A 20,525-nucleotide genomic window follows, 5' to 3' on the forward strand; every position below is an offset into this window, starting at 1 on the left:
ATTTGCATATAACTTTGTTTATGGCCAGCAGTCTGGATAACACTGAGTATTAGCATAGTAGTTGGCCTCCATGCAAATAAAACATCTCCCTCAAAATCTTGAAGGAAACAAATTATGATTTTCTAAACATAAATTCAATAGTGTTAAAACAGTTCTCTAAACTTGGCTATTTTTTCATTTAACATTTTAAAAATTTTATATACTGATTATGGTGTTTAAGATTCCAGGCCTGATACCTACCTAATAGATGTGTTATGAAATTGCAAACTGTACCATACAGAACTTGCAGAATTCATAAAGAAATAAGACCAATAAGAAAAGGGATAGCAATGGAACTGTTATAAGAATATCTGAAAAGAATATAAGCAGAAGGGTAAATTTTGCAGCCCTCAATTACATGATGATGAATAGATAGCAATCATGCTCTCAGTCCCTGAATATCAAACAAAAAGGAAACGGTGATTAGCCCAAAAATTAAGCAGAGAAGATTTTCTAGAGTAGAGGAGACTCCGTCGTAACTACTAGAGTTGTGGGAGATCTTCTAGCAAGGATTCTTCAGATGTTTCTAAAATGGAGAGGAGGGTTTTTGTTGTTTTGGTGGGGGATGGGCAGAGTATGATGACCATAAAAATACTCAGAGTACTTGAATGACATTTGTGATAATTAATAGCACTTCCTTTGCTCTAGGATTCTGAAGCCCAGGGTTGTGTGTGTTGAGGGAAGGGGAAGGAAGAATCATAGCCCTTCTGTTAAGGAGAGTCCATACATCTTGATTCATGCACTGACTGTGACTTCAAACATTATCAAGGGAACAGGCTGCTGGAGACAATTCTACAAATCAGATTTCTAGAATGACAGAAAGAAACACAGTAATCTAGCAGATAGGTAAAAGAATATCCAAAGATATATTATCTTCATTAGCCCACCTTTATAAATGCTAACATCACCTGTCCTCTTAATTTCCCTTGCCACTAGGTAAAAAATATAGGCACAATCAGAATTTTTTTTCAAATTTAAAAGAGAAGCAAGTACCTACATTTCTTTGTTGTCCTCATATGGCACATAATTATGTTCTTAGATGATAAATACCTATGTGTGTTAACCGTATAGTTCATTTCCCAACACAGGGATTCTACAATCAGAACACCTTTGAAAGGCATTCATCTACATTTAAGAGTTGGGCAGCCTGAGGATGGAGACAGCTATCTATAATTTAGTTGTGTACTTTCTCCACACTCCAAAAAAAAATAATAATAATGGATACATAAAGCATTTTTATCCAAAGTTTACAAAGATATAAATAACTATATCATTTCAGAATTTTAGAGCTACAAAAGAACCCTAATGATAGTCCTTACCTAATTTTATAACTGAGGCAACTGAAGCTATCACGTACAGATTAAATAACTGGTCTCAGGTCTTTAGCTAAATTAGCAAGGATGAAACTCTACAGACATCATGTATTTGGGCTGAGTTTTTAAGAGGACTAATTTAGGTTAGCTAGAAACAGACCTTGCATATCTACTATGCTACACTAGTTTTTTGAAATTATATAATACAAAAGCAGTGTATTAATCTGTAAAATGTCATATCAACAAACATGATATATTGCAACCATTTTATTAATATGAAGCAATGGCATAAATCCTTTAACAGGAATACTGGTTCACTATTGTAAATATGTACTGATACTCTGGTATAGTATCATGCTTGATTCAGTAAAATTATGTGTCATTTACTTTAGCTTCCACATTATAAAAACATTAATATTTCAGTGGTTGAGAAAACAGCACACAGTCATGCATATCTTCTTTCTAGTTTAAATTCATGTAAACACTCTCATGTATAATGGATTTCTCACTGCTCAAGGACTTCATAAAATACGAACAACTTTTCAGTACTATTTGTCCTGCCATTTTGTTTTAATTGAAGAGAAAGGAAGAAAGAAAGTGAGCAAACAATGCTGTGGTACAAAAGATCTTTGTACAAGATCCCCTTCCGCAGAAATGTTTGAGTAATTATAGTCCTACAATGAGACTGTAATAAAGATCATCCTACAAGGACGTGAGGCAGACCCACTCTCCTGGAGAGTTTCCAATCTTATTAAGAGTACGATAACGACTGGGGGTAGAGTGTAGATCATAAAGACATTCTGGAAGACTCTCCTAGAGAGATTACACTGAACATATTTCAATCCTATAATGAAGACAACATAACAGTTGAATCATTTGAAGAAATTTGTGTCCAGAAAGACACAGTAATATAATTAAATGCTATAATTATATTACAATATAATAATTTTTTTATGGTTTGTGAAAATATAGAAGCCATGAAAGCAGAAAAATGTGGCACTATGGCAAAGAATAAGGAAGCACTGTTGAAGAACAAACACTTAACACACAAAAATTTTACAGGGTATCTAATAAATTTTCATGTCAAATCTCTTAACTAAACATATAAAAATTTTAAATGGCAACTAATAAATTTTCATGTCAAATCTTTTAACAAAATCCACAAATAGATTATAAAAATTGAACAATCATGTCTTATGTATAAAGTTTTACAGGAAAGTTGAAATTTCTACATTATTCTGTTTAATCAAATGCTGAAGGAACTTGAGTCACTGTTGAGGAGCAGTTGATACATTTCTAAAATAGTTATGAAAATAATATCACAATTAAGGTTTGGCACAGTAGCACTCCATCAATCTTCAGTCATCCACAAAGGTTAACCGCCCAGGTCCTTCATTCTTCATCCATCTCCTGTATCTTTTCCATCTAGGGTCGTTTGCCAATTTTTTCTTTAATTCTTCCTCTTGTTCTTGTTTGTAAACCTGTAAGTATAAAAAACATAAACTGACTTTGCAACACAAAGAGAAACATTTGCCACTAGCTTTATTGCATTTTTACACTTTTCAAATATAACTTAGGCAAAAGATTCCAAAGAAAGTATTGACTGATTTGTCTTTTGAAGACCATTCATCTACAAATGCTAAGCAACTAAGTATTTCAAGTCAATGTTAAATAAAAAAGAACAAACTGTACAAGAACTACTACTTTTTTTGTCATGAATTCTGTAACTTAGGAATGCATTCTTTTCCATATTGAAATCATGCATAAGCTGAGTTTAAATGGCTTAACATTTATTTTCTACAACTAATGTCCAATATTAAAGCATCAATACTTTTTTTAACATGATATGTTGTAAATTTGATTGATGACTTTCTGATTTGTTGACCTTAACCAAGGAACAAATTGACCTTAAATATACATTTGTCTACAAACAGACCTTACACCTACTTTTTATCTTCAAAGATAATTATTAGTTTAAAAAAATTATTGAAGTCTCTAAAGGTTAAATAAGTCATACAGATTAAGGACAAATGGAAGCTAAATGAACAAGGTGCCATGTCCAGTTTCATAGCTACATCAATTTTAGAAATAAATATTATTTCCAAATTTTAGGAAGCAATGACTAAAATAACCTGATATAATAATTCAGCCCAGTACAGCAATCTAAGAAAGATAGTATTATGTTTAAGAGAAAACTTTTCAAATAGTTTGAGAGATAAACATTATCTTACCTTCCATTTATATGTTATTTATAAACAGGCTGAATATATATTCTTGCCAGAACATCTGGCAACTTTTAATAAGTTAATAGTTAAATATAATTCAGACCAAAACTTTACTTTTCAATAAAATCTATTTTGGACCTCATGTAGTTTCACCACATATGGGGAAAAAAGCTAATATCTCTCAAATTTCTGAAGACCGTTTTGGTGTGCTCTATTTTACATTTAACCTATTAATGAATTAACTGTATCCAGAACTTAAAAGAGGACCATTATGATAATGAGACTACTAGTCCTTTGTACTATAGGGAAGCAGGTGATGACTTCAAAGTAACTTTTGTAGCTGACAAGTACAGAATAAACCATTTAATAAAATGAATGAAGTTTAAAGCCATTATAGTAAATCAATTTAAAAGTAAAATATCCTGGGCACACCTGTAATCCCAGGACCTGGAGAAGCAAAGGTAGGATTGTTAATTCAAAACCAGCCTCAGCTACTAAGCGAGGTCCTAAGAAACTCAGCAAGACCCTGCCTCTAAATAAAATATAAAAATGGGCTGGGGATGTGGCTCAGTGGTTAAGTGACCCTGGGTTCCTGATTCAATTCCTGGTACTGGAAAAAAAAAAAGTAAAATAAAACCTTCCATACATATATTAGTTATTATACAGAAGATTCTTGGCTCAATAATTTTCAGAGTTATTTCAACAAAATTTCCATCTCTTATTCTGTCTGTTTTGCTTTTTTAAAATCTCTGCAAGAAAACTTGGGAAGGACCAAATTTTAGTTAGTGCAATTAACAGAAAGTTGTTTAACATCCCTGCAAACACACACATCATTACGCTGCAGTTTAATACAATGAATTAGGCCTTTTCTCAGAGTTGGCTGAATCTGAAGTTCAGCTAATAAAAAAGCAAATTACAGGTTAAACTCCCACTGTCCAGTTACAAAACATAGTCACACCTTTATTAATAAAATAACTTTTTTCATTATTCAACTCTTGGATTTCATGCACTTCTGTACCCCACCATACCTATCACCACTGAGACCTGGTGAAGAGGGTGACACTAAAGCCCCAGTAGTGTCACTACTCACCTCATAGTTCTCCTTTATCCAGAGCTCCCGTTTAAGAAAGATTTCTTTCTGATGATCTTCTAGACTATCAAACTGAGACTTTGACATCTTCATAGATTTACGTATGATATACAGTCTCTCTTCCTCGCCATATTCTTTACCTTTGATGTTAAAATTATAAATCCACCGGCAATACCAGGCGATATATGAGCACAGGTGAAAAGGAGCTAAGATAATTTGAAACAGGAGAAGATCACGTATTTGGGGTTTCTGGTAACCTCCCTTTATATCTATTTTACTTTTTATAATGTTCTTTATGATGTTCTCCTCCTCATCACGAATTTCCTCTTTGGACTTTTTATTTCTGCCTTTTTCTTTGGCTTTCTTGAGCAGTCCCTGCTGCTTTGCGATCTCTGTTGCTTGGATACGGTACTTGGGCACTGTGGCGAGGTAGCTAATTGCCTTATTGTAGCTATTCCACCAGCTGAAAAACTAGGATATTTAACAAAGAAAAATGAGTCACTTTTATGAACAAAATTCATTTATACTAAAGCAATAGTAGAGTCTTGGTGAATACCATCATCCAAAAAATTCCATTCTGATTAAAATCAGGGATCTCCAAGATCTTACTTCATAAATGCACACAAGTACGCCCTCTCCCTTTCTCTCTCCTATTTGTTTTTGCAGTATTGAAGTTTAAACCTAGGATCTTGCGCATGCTAGGCAAGCGCTCTACCACTGAACTACAACCCCAGCCCCCTCTTTCTCTCTAACTGCAACCATCTACTAACTAGAGGAAAAGTTAAAGGGCCAAAACTAGCTGGTAAGAAATTTGTTTCTAAAATTCCTGGAGTGCAGTAGATGCAGGCAACTATGTTCATTTTTATCCCGTTCCTAAACCATTTACATATATCATTAGTGATGCTTATTCTATTCTGAACTGGAAGATTCAAATACCTATTAACTCCATGTATTTGGAGAGGAAAACATTAACTTCATAAATAAATTCAACCACAAAGGGTTTTACTGTCAGAAAAAGGCTTGCTCCTCAGGATCTCTACACATTTCAGTTTCCATTGTACTAAATGAATACAGCAGTTATTGACCCTTCCCCCAGATATTCCTGCTCCTCTTCCCTTGACCAAAGATGAATATCGAATTCTCTTACTACAGGAATTATTTCTGGAAATTAACCTGAAGAAGTCATTCTCAAACTAGTAACATGCTCTATTCTAGTCACCGCACTTGTTCTTTTCCTTTAAAGGAGCACATGACAGGTGTGGGTAGTAAGAATAAAAATAGGGAAAACTGCTATGGGCAAAGTTAAATTTTTGTGATATTTTAAAGCAACATAAAAAGTTACTATACCTCTTTTTGATCTGCGTCAGTGGTTTTCAAACTGAGCAGAAGCACCTATGGGGGCGTGTAGAACCATGCAGGACATTTCTGACAATCACAATATGGTGAGTACTACTGGCATCAGTGGATGGGAGCCAGGACTTGCTATGCCATAATTAGGAGCTCTTATTTCTCCCAAGTTTATGGGAAATCACTGAATAGTTCTAGAGAGGCAAATGATATAATGTAGCTGTTGTGTGGCAAATACATGAGAAAAGATCTGGATTTTGTGGGGGTTTTATAGTTACATAACTATACTTATCAGTTTCTTAGATTTCCTACTGACAGATTCTAATACTGTTGGTTGCTAGAACAAATGGATATTTTTCTAGTGTCAAAACTTAAATCTCAAAAACAATTTTAATCTCAACTAGAAGTCAAATATTACAAAAAGGTACTTGTAGTGCTGTTTTTAAGACTAGGCAATGTGCACTCACATATGCAGAATTACATCCATAGATACACACCTGAAACACTGAAATAGCACACACACTAACCAAAATCACTACCCTAACATCCACTTTGGGGGTTAAGCGCCTGCTGTAGTAATGGTAGTAATGGCTGTAGTATTCTTCTGGATGATCCAGCATATAGTCATAATCTTTTCGTGTTTCTTCATCCTGCAAAATGACAAGATTTCCAATTTCATAGGGCATTTCATTAAATGGTCTTAGTTTATAATTTAAATCAAATCTAGAATTTTATAATTATGAAAGATTATTCCAAACAAAAGAATTAAAATCGTCAAAATCAAAAACTTTCCACTACTCTTCAAAGGCATACATAAATTTGTTTCCAGAACTTTAATATTAGTTATAAAATAACTATAATATAAAGATGTTCCAAATTTTTATTATTAGTCTTCCTGGAAAACACACACACACTTTAACAAGAATTAATCATGCCTTTTTCACTAATGCTGTGATGCTAATAAGCATAATAATATAATGTAAGAGAATATTGACACCTATTCAACTACTGTTGACAGATAAAATGCTTATCTCTTACATATATTCATAATCACATTCCAGCCTTGTATAGAAAGTCTTCTGTTGACAGCAATGATTAAGATAGCAAAAAGTGGATGAGGTTAGTCTGGGTCTACAAAACAATGCTTATCTCAAAAAAACATTGAGACATCGATGTAGTACAAGGGTTAAGGTTTAGCTTTGTAAACCTGGGTAAAATATTAAGCTTCTGTGAGCCTTATTCTTCATTTGTAAAAGGATATAATACTACCTGCCCTAATATTTTTTACATGATTATTTTAAATATCACATTACATACATTGTATAAAAACATGTGACAAATACGTAGCACTTCACTATCATAATACATTGTCACAGCCCAGTTCACAAATAAACTCACTGAACTGTAGCACTCTGAAAAGCTGTGCCAAATATTCACAAATAAAAATTTCCTGAAATCTCTAATTCGAATCTATTTCTAACAGAGGAGATAAATGCCAGTGTTTACTCAGTTACCCAAGTTGAGGAGCTATTAAAGTAGGTTATGATTTGCTTTATATCCAATAGAATATAAAGTTCAACATGTCCCGTTTTTAAAAAAATGTCAAAGATAAGGACTAAGACCAAAACGAGTTCTTTAAGCTCTATATGTGAGTATAATAGAAATCATTACAAAATCAAAAACCTCTTTTAGCTTAGAGGATTTCCTTCTTGGTTAAACTATTCATCGTTCATAAAGCTGCATCTTTTTTTCTGAGCTAAAAGCACTTCAATAACTAATCTAGTGCGTTGGCGCTGCAGAGGTAAGTTCCTACTGAAAACTTTAAAATACACCTAAAATACTAGTCAAACAAAAAGGGATGCTAGTTAACATTTTTAAACTGCATTTTACACTTGAGATTTGGATCGTTATCAATCAGCTATGAAAAAATATTTAATTAATTAATTAATTAGTTTGTTTTAGTAATAGGGATGGAACCCTGGGGTACTTCACCACTGAGTCACATTCCCAGTCCTTTTTATTTTTTGATACAGGGTCTTGCTGTGCTGCTTAAGGTCTCACTAAGTTGCTGACACTGGCTATGAACTTGCAATCTTCCTGCCTCAGCCTCCTATATAGCTGGGATTATAGGCATGTGCCGCCATGCCCAGTTCAAAGGGCAAATCTATAGAGGTAACAATCCTGAAAACTAAAGCCCACATCTCTTCCTGTGTCTCATTTTTGAGTACTTCAAAGTATCCTTTTGGAATTTTTCCGTTTTCCCTTCATTTTTTGAGTTTTTAGGCTAACTTTATAGAAATGCCCTGCTTGAAATTCTTGATTTTTAACTCAGCCTTTTAATCCCAGCAGATGCCTTTTGAAATGTTTTACTTCAAACATGATTCTTCTTGCTCCAACTAGATTCATGTATTTTACAACTTACTGACAGGCCTGAGATCAAATTCTTAAAAGTTTCCAGCAGTGCTGTCTGTACACAGCCATTTGCCCACCTTTGGTGGCTTATTCCAGTATACACACAGCAAAGACTTCAAGTGTCACTGAAACCTAGTGGTGGATGGCATGTGTCCTGTAACTATCCTCCCTTCTTTGTTCTCTTGACAGTCACATTCCATAGACTGCAGATGCCATCCCTCTTCAAGCATTTCACCCAGATTGTCCCCCTTGGGTACCATCTTCTCACTCTTTCCAGATTTGTGACTTCACCAAGCCCTGAGATACTCCAACAAAATGGTTAACTAAATATCCAGACCAGCAACTCCAAAATCTATACCATGTGACTAGTTCTCTACTGAAAGCAGAGTCTGTGTGGTCTATTCAGGGGCCCCTAATAAGTTCTCAAACTACCTAACTACTTCAAAAGGTCTTAGGATCAAGTCTGACTTCTCTTAGGATGGTTTCTTTTCTTGGGGCAGGGGGACCCAATAAATTTATGACCCTCTTTTGGCCATGATTAAGAAACTAGAAAGTTGGTCACCTCTTTGTTATAGCATTTATTAAAATTTATTTAATTTTCACCTAAAGTTTTCTCTTCAAAATGAAGAAAACAATATTTAATCTGAGGCATGTATACAATTTAGAAGGTATTCAAAGTTAACACAAATTGGTAAAAGTTAGATCTCAACAGCCTAAGGCAAAATTCTATGCTTTAGTAACCTACAAAGTTTAGAACACAAGGATACCAGGAATAGAAGAGAGCAAGAAAGGAAAAAAAAGACAATAAGAGCTTCTTTTGGGGGGGACCCAATTAGAGAGCTTACTATAACACCATAGTTTTTCCTCCTACCCATCTTAGAACTAAGGTAGTCCCACAATTTTTGGTTATTTATCTCCAATGCTTCCTGATAGCTAAAGTTAAAAACTTCCTTGGCATGCAACGAGTCCTGCACAACTGGCCCAAATTTACTGCTTAACAAACATCTCTTATCATTCTCCCCTCTTTTACCCATAGCAAACATTCAAACAGCAATTTCTGGCATTTTGTGTGTTCTTCCAACACAACTTCCTTTTTCAGACCTATGTTTCTGAACATATAAATCTCACTAACTTGAGACTCCCATCCTTTCTTCCAACTTTGTGGACATGCCTCAGACAGGGCCTCCCCTGACACACACCACTCTCTCTTTTTTTCCCTTTTTGCAGTGCTGGAAATTGAACCCAGAGCTTTACACATGCTAGGCAAGCACTTTACCACTAAGCTACACCCTAGCCCATGTACCACTCTCAATACATTTAGTATCTATTAATTATAGCACTTATCACATTGTAAGCATCAGTTTTTTCTGCTCCTTGAAATTTTTTAGAAGAGAGGTAAAGTGATTCATTGATCTCTGTATATCCAAGACCTACCACAGTGCCTGGCATTCAGTAACTGTCATTTCAAAAATGAGTGAAATGTTGGAAAGGTTCCCCCTCACTATTTACATCTCTCCAGCCACACAGGTCTCCATGCACCAACAAGGCTGGATGGGTGATTATGTCACAAAAACTTCAGGTTGGTGGAAACGACTACTTGAATTCACTGCTTACAAAAATATGCTAATGTGCCTAAAATAGCTTAAACCTTAAAACAGTTTAATATCTTACCTTTCAATAAGGTAGTACTTTTTCTTTCAGCAATTTTGTGGATCTTAAGGTCCCAGAGTCAGGAGATTCCAACTTCTTTCCAAAACCAAAAACTTTATACTTGTATCTTCCTCCTCTCTGTCCTGATCCTTGATAAGCAGGGTAATAAACTCCTTGTTTCTAATCTCTACAGGAATAAATGGTGCTTCTGCTGGTGTCCATCCACTCCCAATCCTCTTGGGCATATGCAGGAGGACTGGAACATAACCACCAATATCTAGATCAAAAGTGAACAAGAGGAAACCCACAAGCAAAGAAAGCACTGAATCCTTCCTTTTCTTATGAAAATGATCATCCCTTCCCCAGAGGCAAAAACAAGATGTTCCTGCCCTTGCAAGAAATAATGAATTGCTTGATCTCAATAAATATAAGTTGCAATAATATAATATTGCAGCCAGTTTTACATTAAAATTTTCTATTATACAGAGTGTAGAAACCATTTGGGGATGGTAAAGGCTAGGAATCAATAATATATGAAAACAATCATTTTATGAGTTCTTAAAATATATTAATTTTAAAAGAATCTCACTCTCACATACACACACAATATTTAGGAAATATAATCTATGTTCTGTTGAATTTTTTTTTAAGCATTACATCCTACTGAACGGGAAGAAAATTAACTATCAGTTTCATTTACTTTCTTGTTCCCTACCCAAGAGTCACTAGTGCAACTATCTTCTCATGTCTTCATTCTCAACAACTTCTGTGATTTGGATTGTTACTGATATTTGAGTGACAAATCTGATTTTCCTGCCTCCTACTTTCAATTATATTCTGAATTTTTTTATTTTATTTATTTGTTTTTTTTTTTTTTTTTTTTGCAGTGCTGGGGATCAAACCCAGGGCCCTGTGCTTGTAAGGCAAGTACTTTACCAACTGAGCTATCTCCCCAGCCCAATATCCTGAATATTTTCTAAGCATATATAAATACCTACAATTTAACATGTTCAAAAATCAAGTTTGTTTCCCTGTTTCAGATAGTATTACCATCTACTTGGTCATCTGAACTTTGAAAAACCTTTGTCATTTCAACTCAGTAAATAATGACACAGGTTATAAGCCTGGTGTTAAAAACAAACAAGACAAAAACACAAAGACAAGGTCTTGGCCTTAAGAACCCTCCCATCTAGAAGAATAATCTAGCAAGCAACAAAAGCACAAATTGATTTGCTATGGAACGAAGGACCAACTAACTGCCTGGGCCCACTGGCAATGGAATTCACAGAAGAGATGAAAGGAGAGCTGGATTCTGAAACAAGTAAGATATGAAACTTGTTCCAAGCAAAGGGAACAGCAAGTGTTGGGGTACAGAAGCATCAAGGAAATCTAGGAAGGAATAGTAAATATATCTAGGAAGATAAGTATGGTTCTTACCATAGAGGATTTTATGGGGTATGCCTGAGTCAGGGTGTTATCATTTGTGATATTCAAAGATGAAATGTTTGAAAATATGAGAACAAATGGATTGACTAGAAGGATGTAATCGTGAAAGACAATTCCAGTAACATTATTAAAAATGGAATAAGGGAGAAATGGTTTCTAATAGTTAAGAAGTAGAATAAATAGGACTTCATGATTAAAAGGGCACACAAGACTCAAAGGAGATGTTGAGCATGACACTGATGTTTCCAATTACAGTGACCATGTAACTGACTAAGATAAAGAATGGAGAAGAGGACATCAAGTGTAGAGAAGATGCAGGGGGAAGATTTTAAAATTGGAGAGTAAAAAAATGACTAGATATCCTTTTAATCCCTAGAGCCTCCAAGGATTACCTATTCCTATAGGAGGGGTGCACCTTTGTTTGTGTATGACTAACCTACTTTAACTCTGTTGAGAAGTAACTTTTAGAAAACTGGAAATAATGCAAATAACTCCTGTTCTCAGGAAGGCAAACTCTGTCTAGTAGAATGCAGCTGATTACTGTCTTGTTAGTTTTACAGGTATTCCAAAACTCCCTATATGACTACGAATGTGTAACACTTTTTCTTTTGAACTAGTTTTAATACCTTACTGATTTCCTCATTAATTAATGAGTTAGAAAAATCTCTGCTCTATGTTCGTTTTGTTTTTGTATGAGTCATGATTATAACATCTTCTAAAGTTTACATTTAACAAAGGTAACAAGATTGATTTCAGATATGATAACTGTGTGACAGACAAGAGGCAGCTAGAACATGACTCTGGAGAGCATGCAGGTTTTAGAGTGGTCAGCTTAAGAGCAGTAACTGAAGTCTAAAATGTAGAAGAGCTTTGTCAGGAAAAGTTTAGGAAATAGAAAAGACACAGAGGCCAGTACTCTAAGGAAAAGCAATGTTTAAGGATTAGGCAGAAAAAAAGGCTTTAAAGACTGAAAAGAGGGCTGAGACTATAATTTGGAGGTAGAGGGCTAGCATGTGCAAAGCCCTGGATTCAATCTCCAGAATCACAAAATAATAATAATAGTGAATTACATCAAGGCAGTCAAGACAGGACACTTTGAACTTAATGGTCAACAATACCAAAAGGCACAAAAAGTTCCAGCAAGAAGAAATGAAGAGCAGTCATCAGACCTGACAATCAGAGTGCCACTGCCCACCTGTTGAAAGAACAGTCACAGTATGTGTACCAGCAGATGTGTCAGTCTGACAGCCTGAATAAAAGGGGGATGAAGTAAATACAATGAAGAGTGGAGAAAGAAGAAAAATGTAAGCATAGCTTTAAAAGAAGCAAAATTAAGTGAAAAGAGTGAGCAATGAATCAACTAAAAGATTCTCAAGTTACAAAAGAGGAAAGATGAGATTCCAAAGGAAGGCTATGGAAATAAAATGAGTTCAGTCAAGAATACCTTCTTTATATTGCTCTCAGAGTTTTCTTTCTGTAACAAACTTAAGATTGTGTCATTTCTTCACTTTAAAATTTCTGGTAACTACTCAAAATGTAAAATTCAAATTCCTGAAAAGAACTTAGGGGTCAATCATCATCTGATCTCAAACTATGTTCTGGTCTCCTGAAACTGATTCCCTCCCATGCAGTTCACAGGCTTCCAACCTGGAAACAGCATGAAAAGAAGTCAATGAAAAATGCAATAAAGTTATGCACTTATGTATAACTTGAAATGTTCCATTTATCCATTACAAATCTAACCTAAATTGAAATGCCAACTAGTCAGTTCCAGGCTAGAATTATATCAACTGAGTAGTTTTCAGATTGATCAAGAGCTCTGATTGGTTGCAGATGACATCATATGTCAGGTGGTCAGCACCAGAATTAAACATATCTGATATGTAATCAACCTCAGTCATAAGTAGGACATAACAGCTGAAATTAAGGAATCAGTTAAAAAATAAACAACATTTGTGGTTTCACAGTTGAAAGTAAATGTGGTACACATGCTACCACAGCATTGGTGCCATGGGAGAAATCACTCTCAAATGTGTTACACCTTCCTGCTAAACAGAAAGATCTCAAGTCTTCTAGGTAGTCATGCCCAATCAGAGTAGATGTGTAAAATAAAAACTATCTGTAATCTATAATCTGCAAATTTTCTTAATCTGGTTGTTTATCATCATCACAACTATACTGGAATTTACATACTATAATATCTTCATGAATATAGTGATTCTTGTTATTTGCGGGGGACTGTTCTAGGACTACCATGGAAACCAAAATCCTCACAAGCTCAAGTCCATTAAACAAATTAGCATAGTATTTGTATGTAACCTATGCATATCCTCCCTGATGTATACTTTAAATTACTGGTAGATTACTTATAATACCCAACACATAGTAAATGCTATGTAAAAGGTGCTACACTGTATTGTTCAGGAATAAAGACCCAAAAAAAGTCTGTATGTGTTCAGTACAGACACAATTGTTTTGCAAGTATTTTCCATTTGCAGTTGGTTGAAACAGAAAAGGAATGCTAATAAGTGCATAATATTTTCCCCAAAACACAAAATGAAGAGTCCCTGGGAGAAATATAAGCAATCCTTAGTGGAGAAAATTCTCATAACTATACCTCCCAAACCTTCAACATCTCTTCACACTTTTGCTGATTGTTTTCCTTCACTCGGAAATGTCCCTTCACCATCAACCTTGGTGACTTTTTTCTAGATTCATCCAGCTCAAAGAGTGCATTCTTCTCTAATCCCCTAAGAAGAAATAATTGCTTCCTCTCCATGCCACAATATAATCTGTACAGACTTTTGTTATATAACTTAAATAAATAACCAAACAATAAGTATCTGCCTCTGTTAAGGGGGTAACCCATTAAGTCCCAAGTTTTCAATTCTTATTAAAGAATTTCAATTATTTTAATAGTATTTCAAAGTTATCATAAATGGTATATTTATTGCTCAATTTAAGTTTTTATAGGTGTTCCACATCTGGGGCAATGGGACAAAATGGGTTAAAAGCTTAAAGTCAGTAACTGTGCATTTTCCATCCATTGTCCTTGTCACCTCCTCAGCACCCACGTCAGTGCTAGTTAGAGAAAAGGGTTAAGTAAAAGAACATACTAAGATATTAACAAAAACAATAACACAACAGGGGAGGGAGTTCAGAATCCCCTTTTTGCCAAATTCTTCATAGGTGTTAAAGCCCTGGCACTCAATCAGATTGATAAAAAGAAACTGAAGTGAAATCTCCCTCCTTTCAAAGTCAAGGCTGCAATAGAACATACTCTGCATATCCTTTCAACTTACCAGACAAGCTTCATTCCAGCAATACTCCCAAGACCTATTCTGTGCTCTCCTCTTGTGATCTTGCAAAATACTGTCAAATTCTACTACTTTCCCATTTCCTATATCAATCAGGTGCATCCTTTCTAGTTGTTCCTGCATCTGCTTATTTCTACACCACTTTTCATGTTTCATCCATTTCATTCAATTTTTATCCACATTCAAAAATGATTTTTAAAAAAATGATTATAATTCTCACTGAAAAACCCCTATAGCACTAAAAGAAGAAATGCAATCTTTCTCTCATGCAGGAATTTTTCATTCATAACCATCCAATTTACACATCTATGTCACTCTTTAACATTACAATTAATTTGGGTGAAACAGCAAAATAGATTGCACATAACAATGTCGAGATGCCAGAAATTCACTTTCAATTTCCATTCTATTTGAATCTTCTTCCAATTGTGTTTAATTAAATAATACTCATTATCTGATGTGCCAGACACTGTGCTAGGCTCTACGGATATACACACACAAAAACAAGGAGGCCCGGTTTAGTGGAGAGGGGACAGGCTACTCAATATTCACAGTGCAGTGTGATAAGTGCTATAGTTGCATAAGAAAATGTAAGCGGTAAGCAGGACGAGAGAGTTCTACCTTGTGAGATTCACTGTTGACACAGTGAGTGAGAGTTTACTTAACTTCCAAAGTCCATGAATCCCCTGAAACCCCATAGTCAAATATTCTAAGTACTATTGCATTGTCTTAACTTACACAGCATTGTGTGAAATCATTACGGTCTTGCTGAGATCTGGAATTTTAAATTATTTGGAATGTGAACGAAGCATGACTGGGCAAAAGCATCCTTCCATTATTACACATTTTTCTTTTTCTGGTTTTCCTCAACCGCTCCCTGCATGAGCTGAATCTCTAGTTGCTGATATAGTAATATCTAAGTGTCTTATTTTCTTGTCTTAGCAAGTACACTTAAATCATGTTAGTATACTTATTTGTCAATAACCATCATCTAAAAAAATCTCTTGAGCCAGGCACAGGGGTGCATCCCAGTAACTCAGTGGCTGTAGCAGAAGGATCTCAATTTTGAAGCCAGCCCCAGCAACTTATCAAGACTCAGCCTCAAAATAAAAAATAAAAAAGTCTGGGGGTATGTCTCAGTGGTAGAGCATCCCTGGGTTCAATTCCCAGTGCTGAAAAAAAAAAAAAAATAGTAATAATAATAATTTATCTAACCAAAACAACTTCAGAGTCATGCCTTACACAAATAGTTGCCAATTTGGTGATACATTTATTATTAACATTCAGAGACAGGCTTATGAATGCCACTTTTATTCTAGAGCCTATGGAGCTCAAATTCTCCCACTATTCTTGACCTGCTCTTAGCAAAAGTCATTGGGACCACATATCCCTCATAAGCCAGCATGAGGAGACAATTCCAAGCAAATAGTGATTGCACACCCGGTGCGTCAATGGGATAATTTAAAAACCTGAGGTCCTCTAAATTGGATGACCCCAGTTAATTAAATCTTTGTGTGACCCAGAAATGATATTCTCTGGCAACTTATTCCATCATGACAGAAATAAAATCAGTCCACCCTGTTTGTTTTCAATAGCTTCTCCCATACACAGCACAGTCCTTTTCTTTATTTCCTCATCTGCAAAGAGGAAAACAGATCTTGGGAGATGTTCCACTTGGAATCTGAATCTTTGTTCACCTCTACAAATTCTAAACATGAGTTTTAAAAGAGTTATACTGAGTCTGATTTTCAAAGGTCCAAACTATGTCAAGACATTCCCTTTCTCTCACAAATAATTTCCATCTTCTTGGAATAAGACAGTTGGGGATCTACAGAACACTCCCAGGCCTCCCTCCTCCAACAGTACAACTTCATTTTTGTTGGGAGGTATTTGTAACCACCACAAATATCCTATTAGAGTCCAGTAGAAGTGTTTTCCTTCAGAAATACTGGTTTTAACAGCCTGAAAGTTTCTTGTTATTGAGTGGACAAATTATTTTATCTAGGTTTTTATTAGTTAAAACTTTAGGGGTAGAAACCTATAGAAGCAACCACATAGCTCCACCAGATCAGTCCTCTGAAACTGGCTTTTTAAAAAAAAATGTCAAGAATATTATGAGTCCTGAGGGACCTCCCAGTACAAATTTCTCCCCCCAACCATGGCATTTGTTTTTAATGTTCTTACCAAAATGCTCACCATTCTCATGCCAAACGTACCCATCTCCAACCCCACAAAATCCAGCAGAAGACAAGAGTTGCCAGCATAACAGTTGCTGCACTCTCTTTTGGAAGTTCGCCATCTGTCCAAAGCTCCGGGGCACCATCAGAGATCTGGAGCTCCACCAGCGACTGGGTGGCTGGCTGCACTACTATCTTTCCTCTACAAAAACAGGTTGAGGCTTCACAGCTAAGTTACCCTGAGTGGAAAGACGTCCCTTTTTTCTGAAGTCTGTCATCAATCACTCTTTACCTAAATAATGGGCAACTCAGTCCACTAACTAAACACATTCATAGCTCTTCACCCACACCTCAGTTAATTACCCATAAAAGTTACAAACTAAAGCTAGTGAGAATTTAGTGAACCAGGCACATTTTTTTTTTTTTTTAATTCTAAATTACCCAAACTGTACTGGGGAGCATGAAGGAAGAATCTCTAACTCTGATTCAGTATTTTCGACCCCATAAAGCTAACTTGGAGAAATGATCCATGGTTATATTATAGAGTATCCACTTGAAGTAGTCATTAAAAATAGACTATAAGCTGGGCAAGGCATGCACACGAGTAATAGCAGCTACATGAGAGACTAAGGAAGGAGAAGAGCAAGTTTGAGGCCAGACTACGCAATTTAGCCAGATCCTACCTCAAAATAAAATTTTTAAAATAGGGATGAAGATGTAGCTCATTGACAGAGCACTTGCCTAGCACAAGAGACTCTGGGTTCAATTCCCAGTACTGGCTCCCCCAAAAAGCAGACTAAAGAGCAACACTGAAAGCAATCTTTAAAAAAAAAAACAAAAACTTACAACTATATTGCTTTGAATTAGCATGATGGGCTATTGAAGCAGGAATACCTCCATCAAATATGACTTACACTGGTGATTTCTCATATGGTCTGATTTTTGCAGTAATAGAAAAAAACGGTGTCAGGTTAAATCTCACCCACCCTCAGCCCCACAGCACACAATAAAACCTTTGTCAAATAACTAAACGCATATATGAAAAATATTTCCTGCTAGAAATTCTCAGTCTTGTAGCCTAAGTCATTAAGTACCTATTTAGGGGTTCTACCTGGAGGGTTTCTCACACTTACCATTAAACCCCCATAATAACCCTGTGGCAGTATCATGCACGGACTTTATTGTGCTATGAAGAAACAGTTATCCAAGGTCACGCAGGGATATCAGAGCCAAGAGTCAAATATCTGGTCTTCTGACCGATTGTTCATTGTTGTTCTTGGAGTTCTTTTAGTTCCCTAAACCCAAGCTAAGTGTCATCATTAATACCATCCCTAGAAACCAAACTTCTGTCATATCAAACTGGCATGAGAAGCGAGACTTTGTGATATCAAATTGGCATGATCATTGCCAATATGCTTTCTGAACAGTATATTATCAGAATGTTTTCACCATCATAAAAAGCCCAGTGCTTTCCACAACAAGGACTGTTTAAAAAGAGGAGGTGACCTGTTATCCTCCAAAGGCCGGAGGTTCTTCCCATTTCCCACCCTGGTCAGCGGCCTCTTTCACGGGCCACGTGGGAAACATGAGCCTCCTAAAGGTTGAGGTGGCGGCCACACTCCGGGCCGGGGTCACGGAGGACCCCACCACGCGGGCGGGGGGCGGAAGGGCAGGCCAGCCGCTCCCCGCGGCGGGTCCTAGCAGGCCTCACCTTGAGAGTCTCGTAGGCGGTCGCCACCAGCAGGAAAGCCTCCTCGGCGCTCCGCGGCGTCCGCCCGGGGCCCTCGTCACCGGGCTCCGGCCGGTAGCGGTCCGGGTGGTAGCGCCGGGCCAGCTGGCGGTAGGCCCGTGCGATCTCCGCCTTGCTGGCCGAGCGGCTCACGCCCAGCACGGCGTAGCAGTCCCGCGTGCCGCAGTAGAGCCCCTCCACCAGGGCCCCCGCGGGCCGCGCCAGCAGCGGCACCAGCAGCAGGGGCGACAGCAGCACCAACCGGCGCCGGCCGGCAGCCCCGGCTCCCCAGCGCCGAGCTTGCGGCGCTGCCATCCCGGCTCCGCCACCCCAGCTGTTCCCGCACTCCGCGACGCGCCCGGCTCTGCCGCCCGGGCCCCGACGTGTCAGCAGGCGGTGCCTCCGCGCATGCGCACACGCTGCGGCTGCGGCATCCACTTCCTTCACGACCGGTTGCTAGGGGAGAGGAAGCCTCAGCCGCCTGGCCGCTTCCGGTCTGCAACCGAGCTCCCTTCCCAGCCTCCGCAGGCGAAGGGCCTGATCCCGGCTGGACCTGGAAGGGGGCTCTGGGTCCCAGGCGCACTCAGCTGGTGTGTGCGGAGCGCTCTGCGGTCCACGGTGCACAGCAACCATCACAGGCAACCTTTTCCACTTCGTGATTCATCTACTGCAGTAGGTACTAGGGTTCTTTGCATCCCGTTAGCGACAAGAAGATAACGTGAGTGATATTGGCCAAGTGATTTTATATTGTGTGCAGGTACTAGTATGTTGCAACAATTCTCCAAATAGTGCACCCCCAAAAATGTGAAAAGTTGGGGAAAAACAAATAAGAAATCAACAACAAAAAGGAAGAAAAGAGAAGAAGAAACGTGCATGGGGTTTTAAAGCCAGGTCTCCAGTTCCCGACCCCTTTTCTCTCTAACCCTTTTCCAAAACGGAAGATGAACTTAGAAAATTCTGGGCGCCACCTACCAGGAACCCCATGACCTTCTCCGTCTTCCCATTATTGACATTTTGGATCAAATATTCTTTGCCTTGGAAGGGCTGTCGTAGTCATTTTAAGATGTTCAGCAGCATCCCTGGCCTCTCGACACTAGATGTCAGTAAGTAGTACCACCATAACAGTCGTGACAAACATGTCTCTAGATCTTGCCTAAGGACTCCTCAGGAAGGGTTACAAGAAAAAACACAGGATGCTCCATTAAATTTTAATTTCAGATAAACAGCAAATAATTTTTAGAATAAACATGTCCCAAATATTGCATGTGACTATTATACAATAATAGTTTTTGACGAGCAACTTGATCACAGCAGTATTAGGATTCTAGTAATTGGCATTGGTCAGTACAGGCATTATTTTGATAATAATCATAAGTATTCATAATACTAAGTATAATAAGTATTCATATGGAATACTTAACCTTTTCTAGTATAAACATGTACTTGAGACTTCCATAAACATAAATTTAACCTTAATTATTTCATTTGATGATGTTAATTTGAGATGGGTCAAGTACAAATACTTATTCCAAAGAAGTCTATTAATAGTCATATTGCAAACTTGCAACTTAATTTACAGCACAATTAATTCACATATATTGGAAGAAGTTCCACAATTAAAACCTTTCCCTTCAAAGTGGAGAAATGTTTCAATACACATATTTAAAAACATTTATTTTTTAGAAAACTATCTCAAAATCAGCATTGCACTTAAATTTCCCTTTGGTGCAGTTTATAAATCTGTCCATCTCAGTGCAAGTAGATTGCTAGTCCACTAGTC

General features: G+C 37.1%; 1 protein-coding gene across 1 annotated transcript; it reads right to left on the reverse strand.

The window, feature by feature from the left end:
* Positions 1 to 1,606: 1,606 nt before the first annotated feature.
* Positions 1,607 to 19,123, reverse strand: Dnajc25 (DnaJ heat shock protein family (Hsp40) member C25). Its single transcript, XM_047524934.1, has 4 exons — positions 18,728 to 19,123; positions 6,512 to 6,664; positions 4,668 to 5,138; positions 1,607 to 2,833 (listed from the first exon to the last, which is right to left on the reverse strand). The coding sequence occupies exons 1-4, from the start codon at positions 19,058 to 19,060 to the stop codon at positions 2,711 to 2,713; spliced, it is 1,080 nt and encodes a 359-aa protein (XP_047380890.1). The 5' UTR covers positions 19,061 to 19,123; the 3' UTR covers positions 1,607 to 2,710.
* Positions 19,124 to 20,525: the final 1,402 nt, after the last annotated feature.

Source organism: Sciurus carolinensis, chromosome 14 (assembly GCF_902686445.1).
Source record: "Sciurus carolinensis chromosome 14, mSciCar1.2, whole genome shotgun sequence".
Lineage (NCBI taxonomy): Eukaryota > Metazoa > Chordata > Mammalia > Rodentia > Sciuridae > Sciurus > Sciurus carolinensis.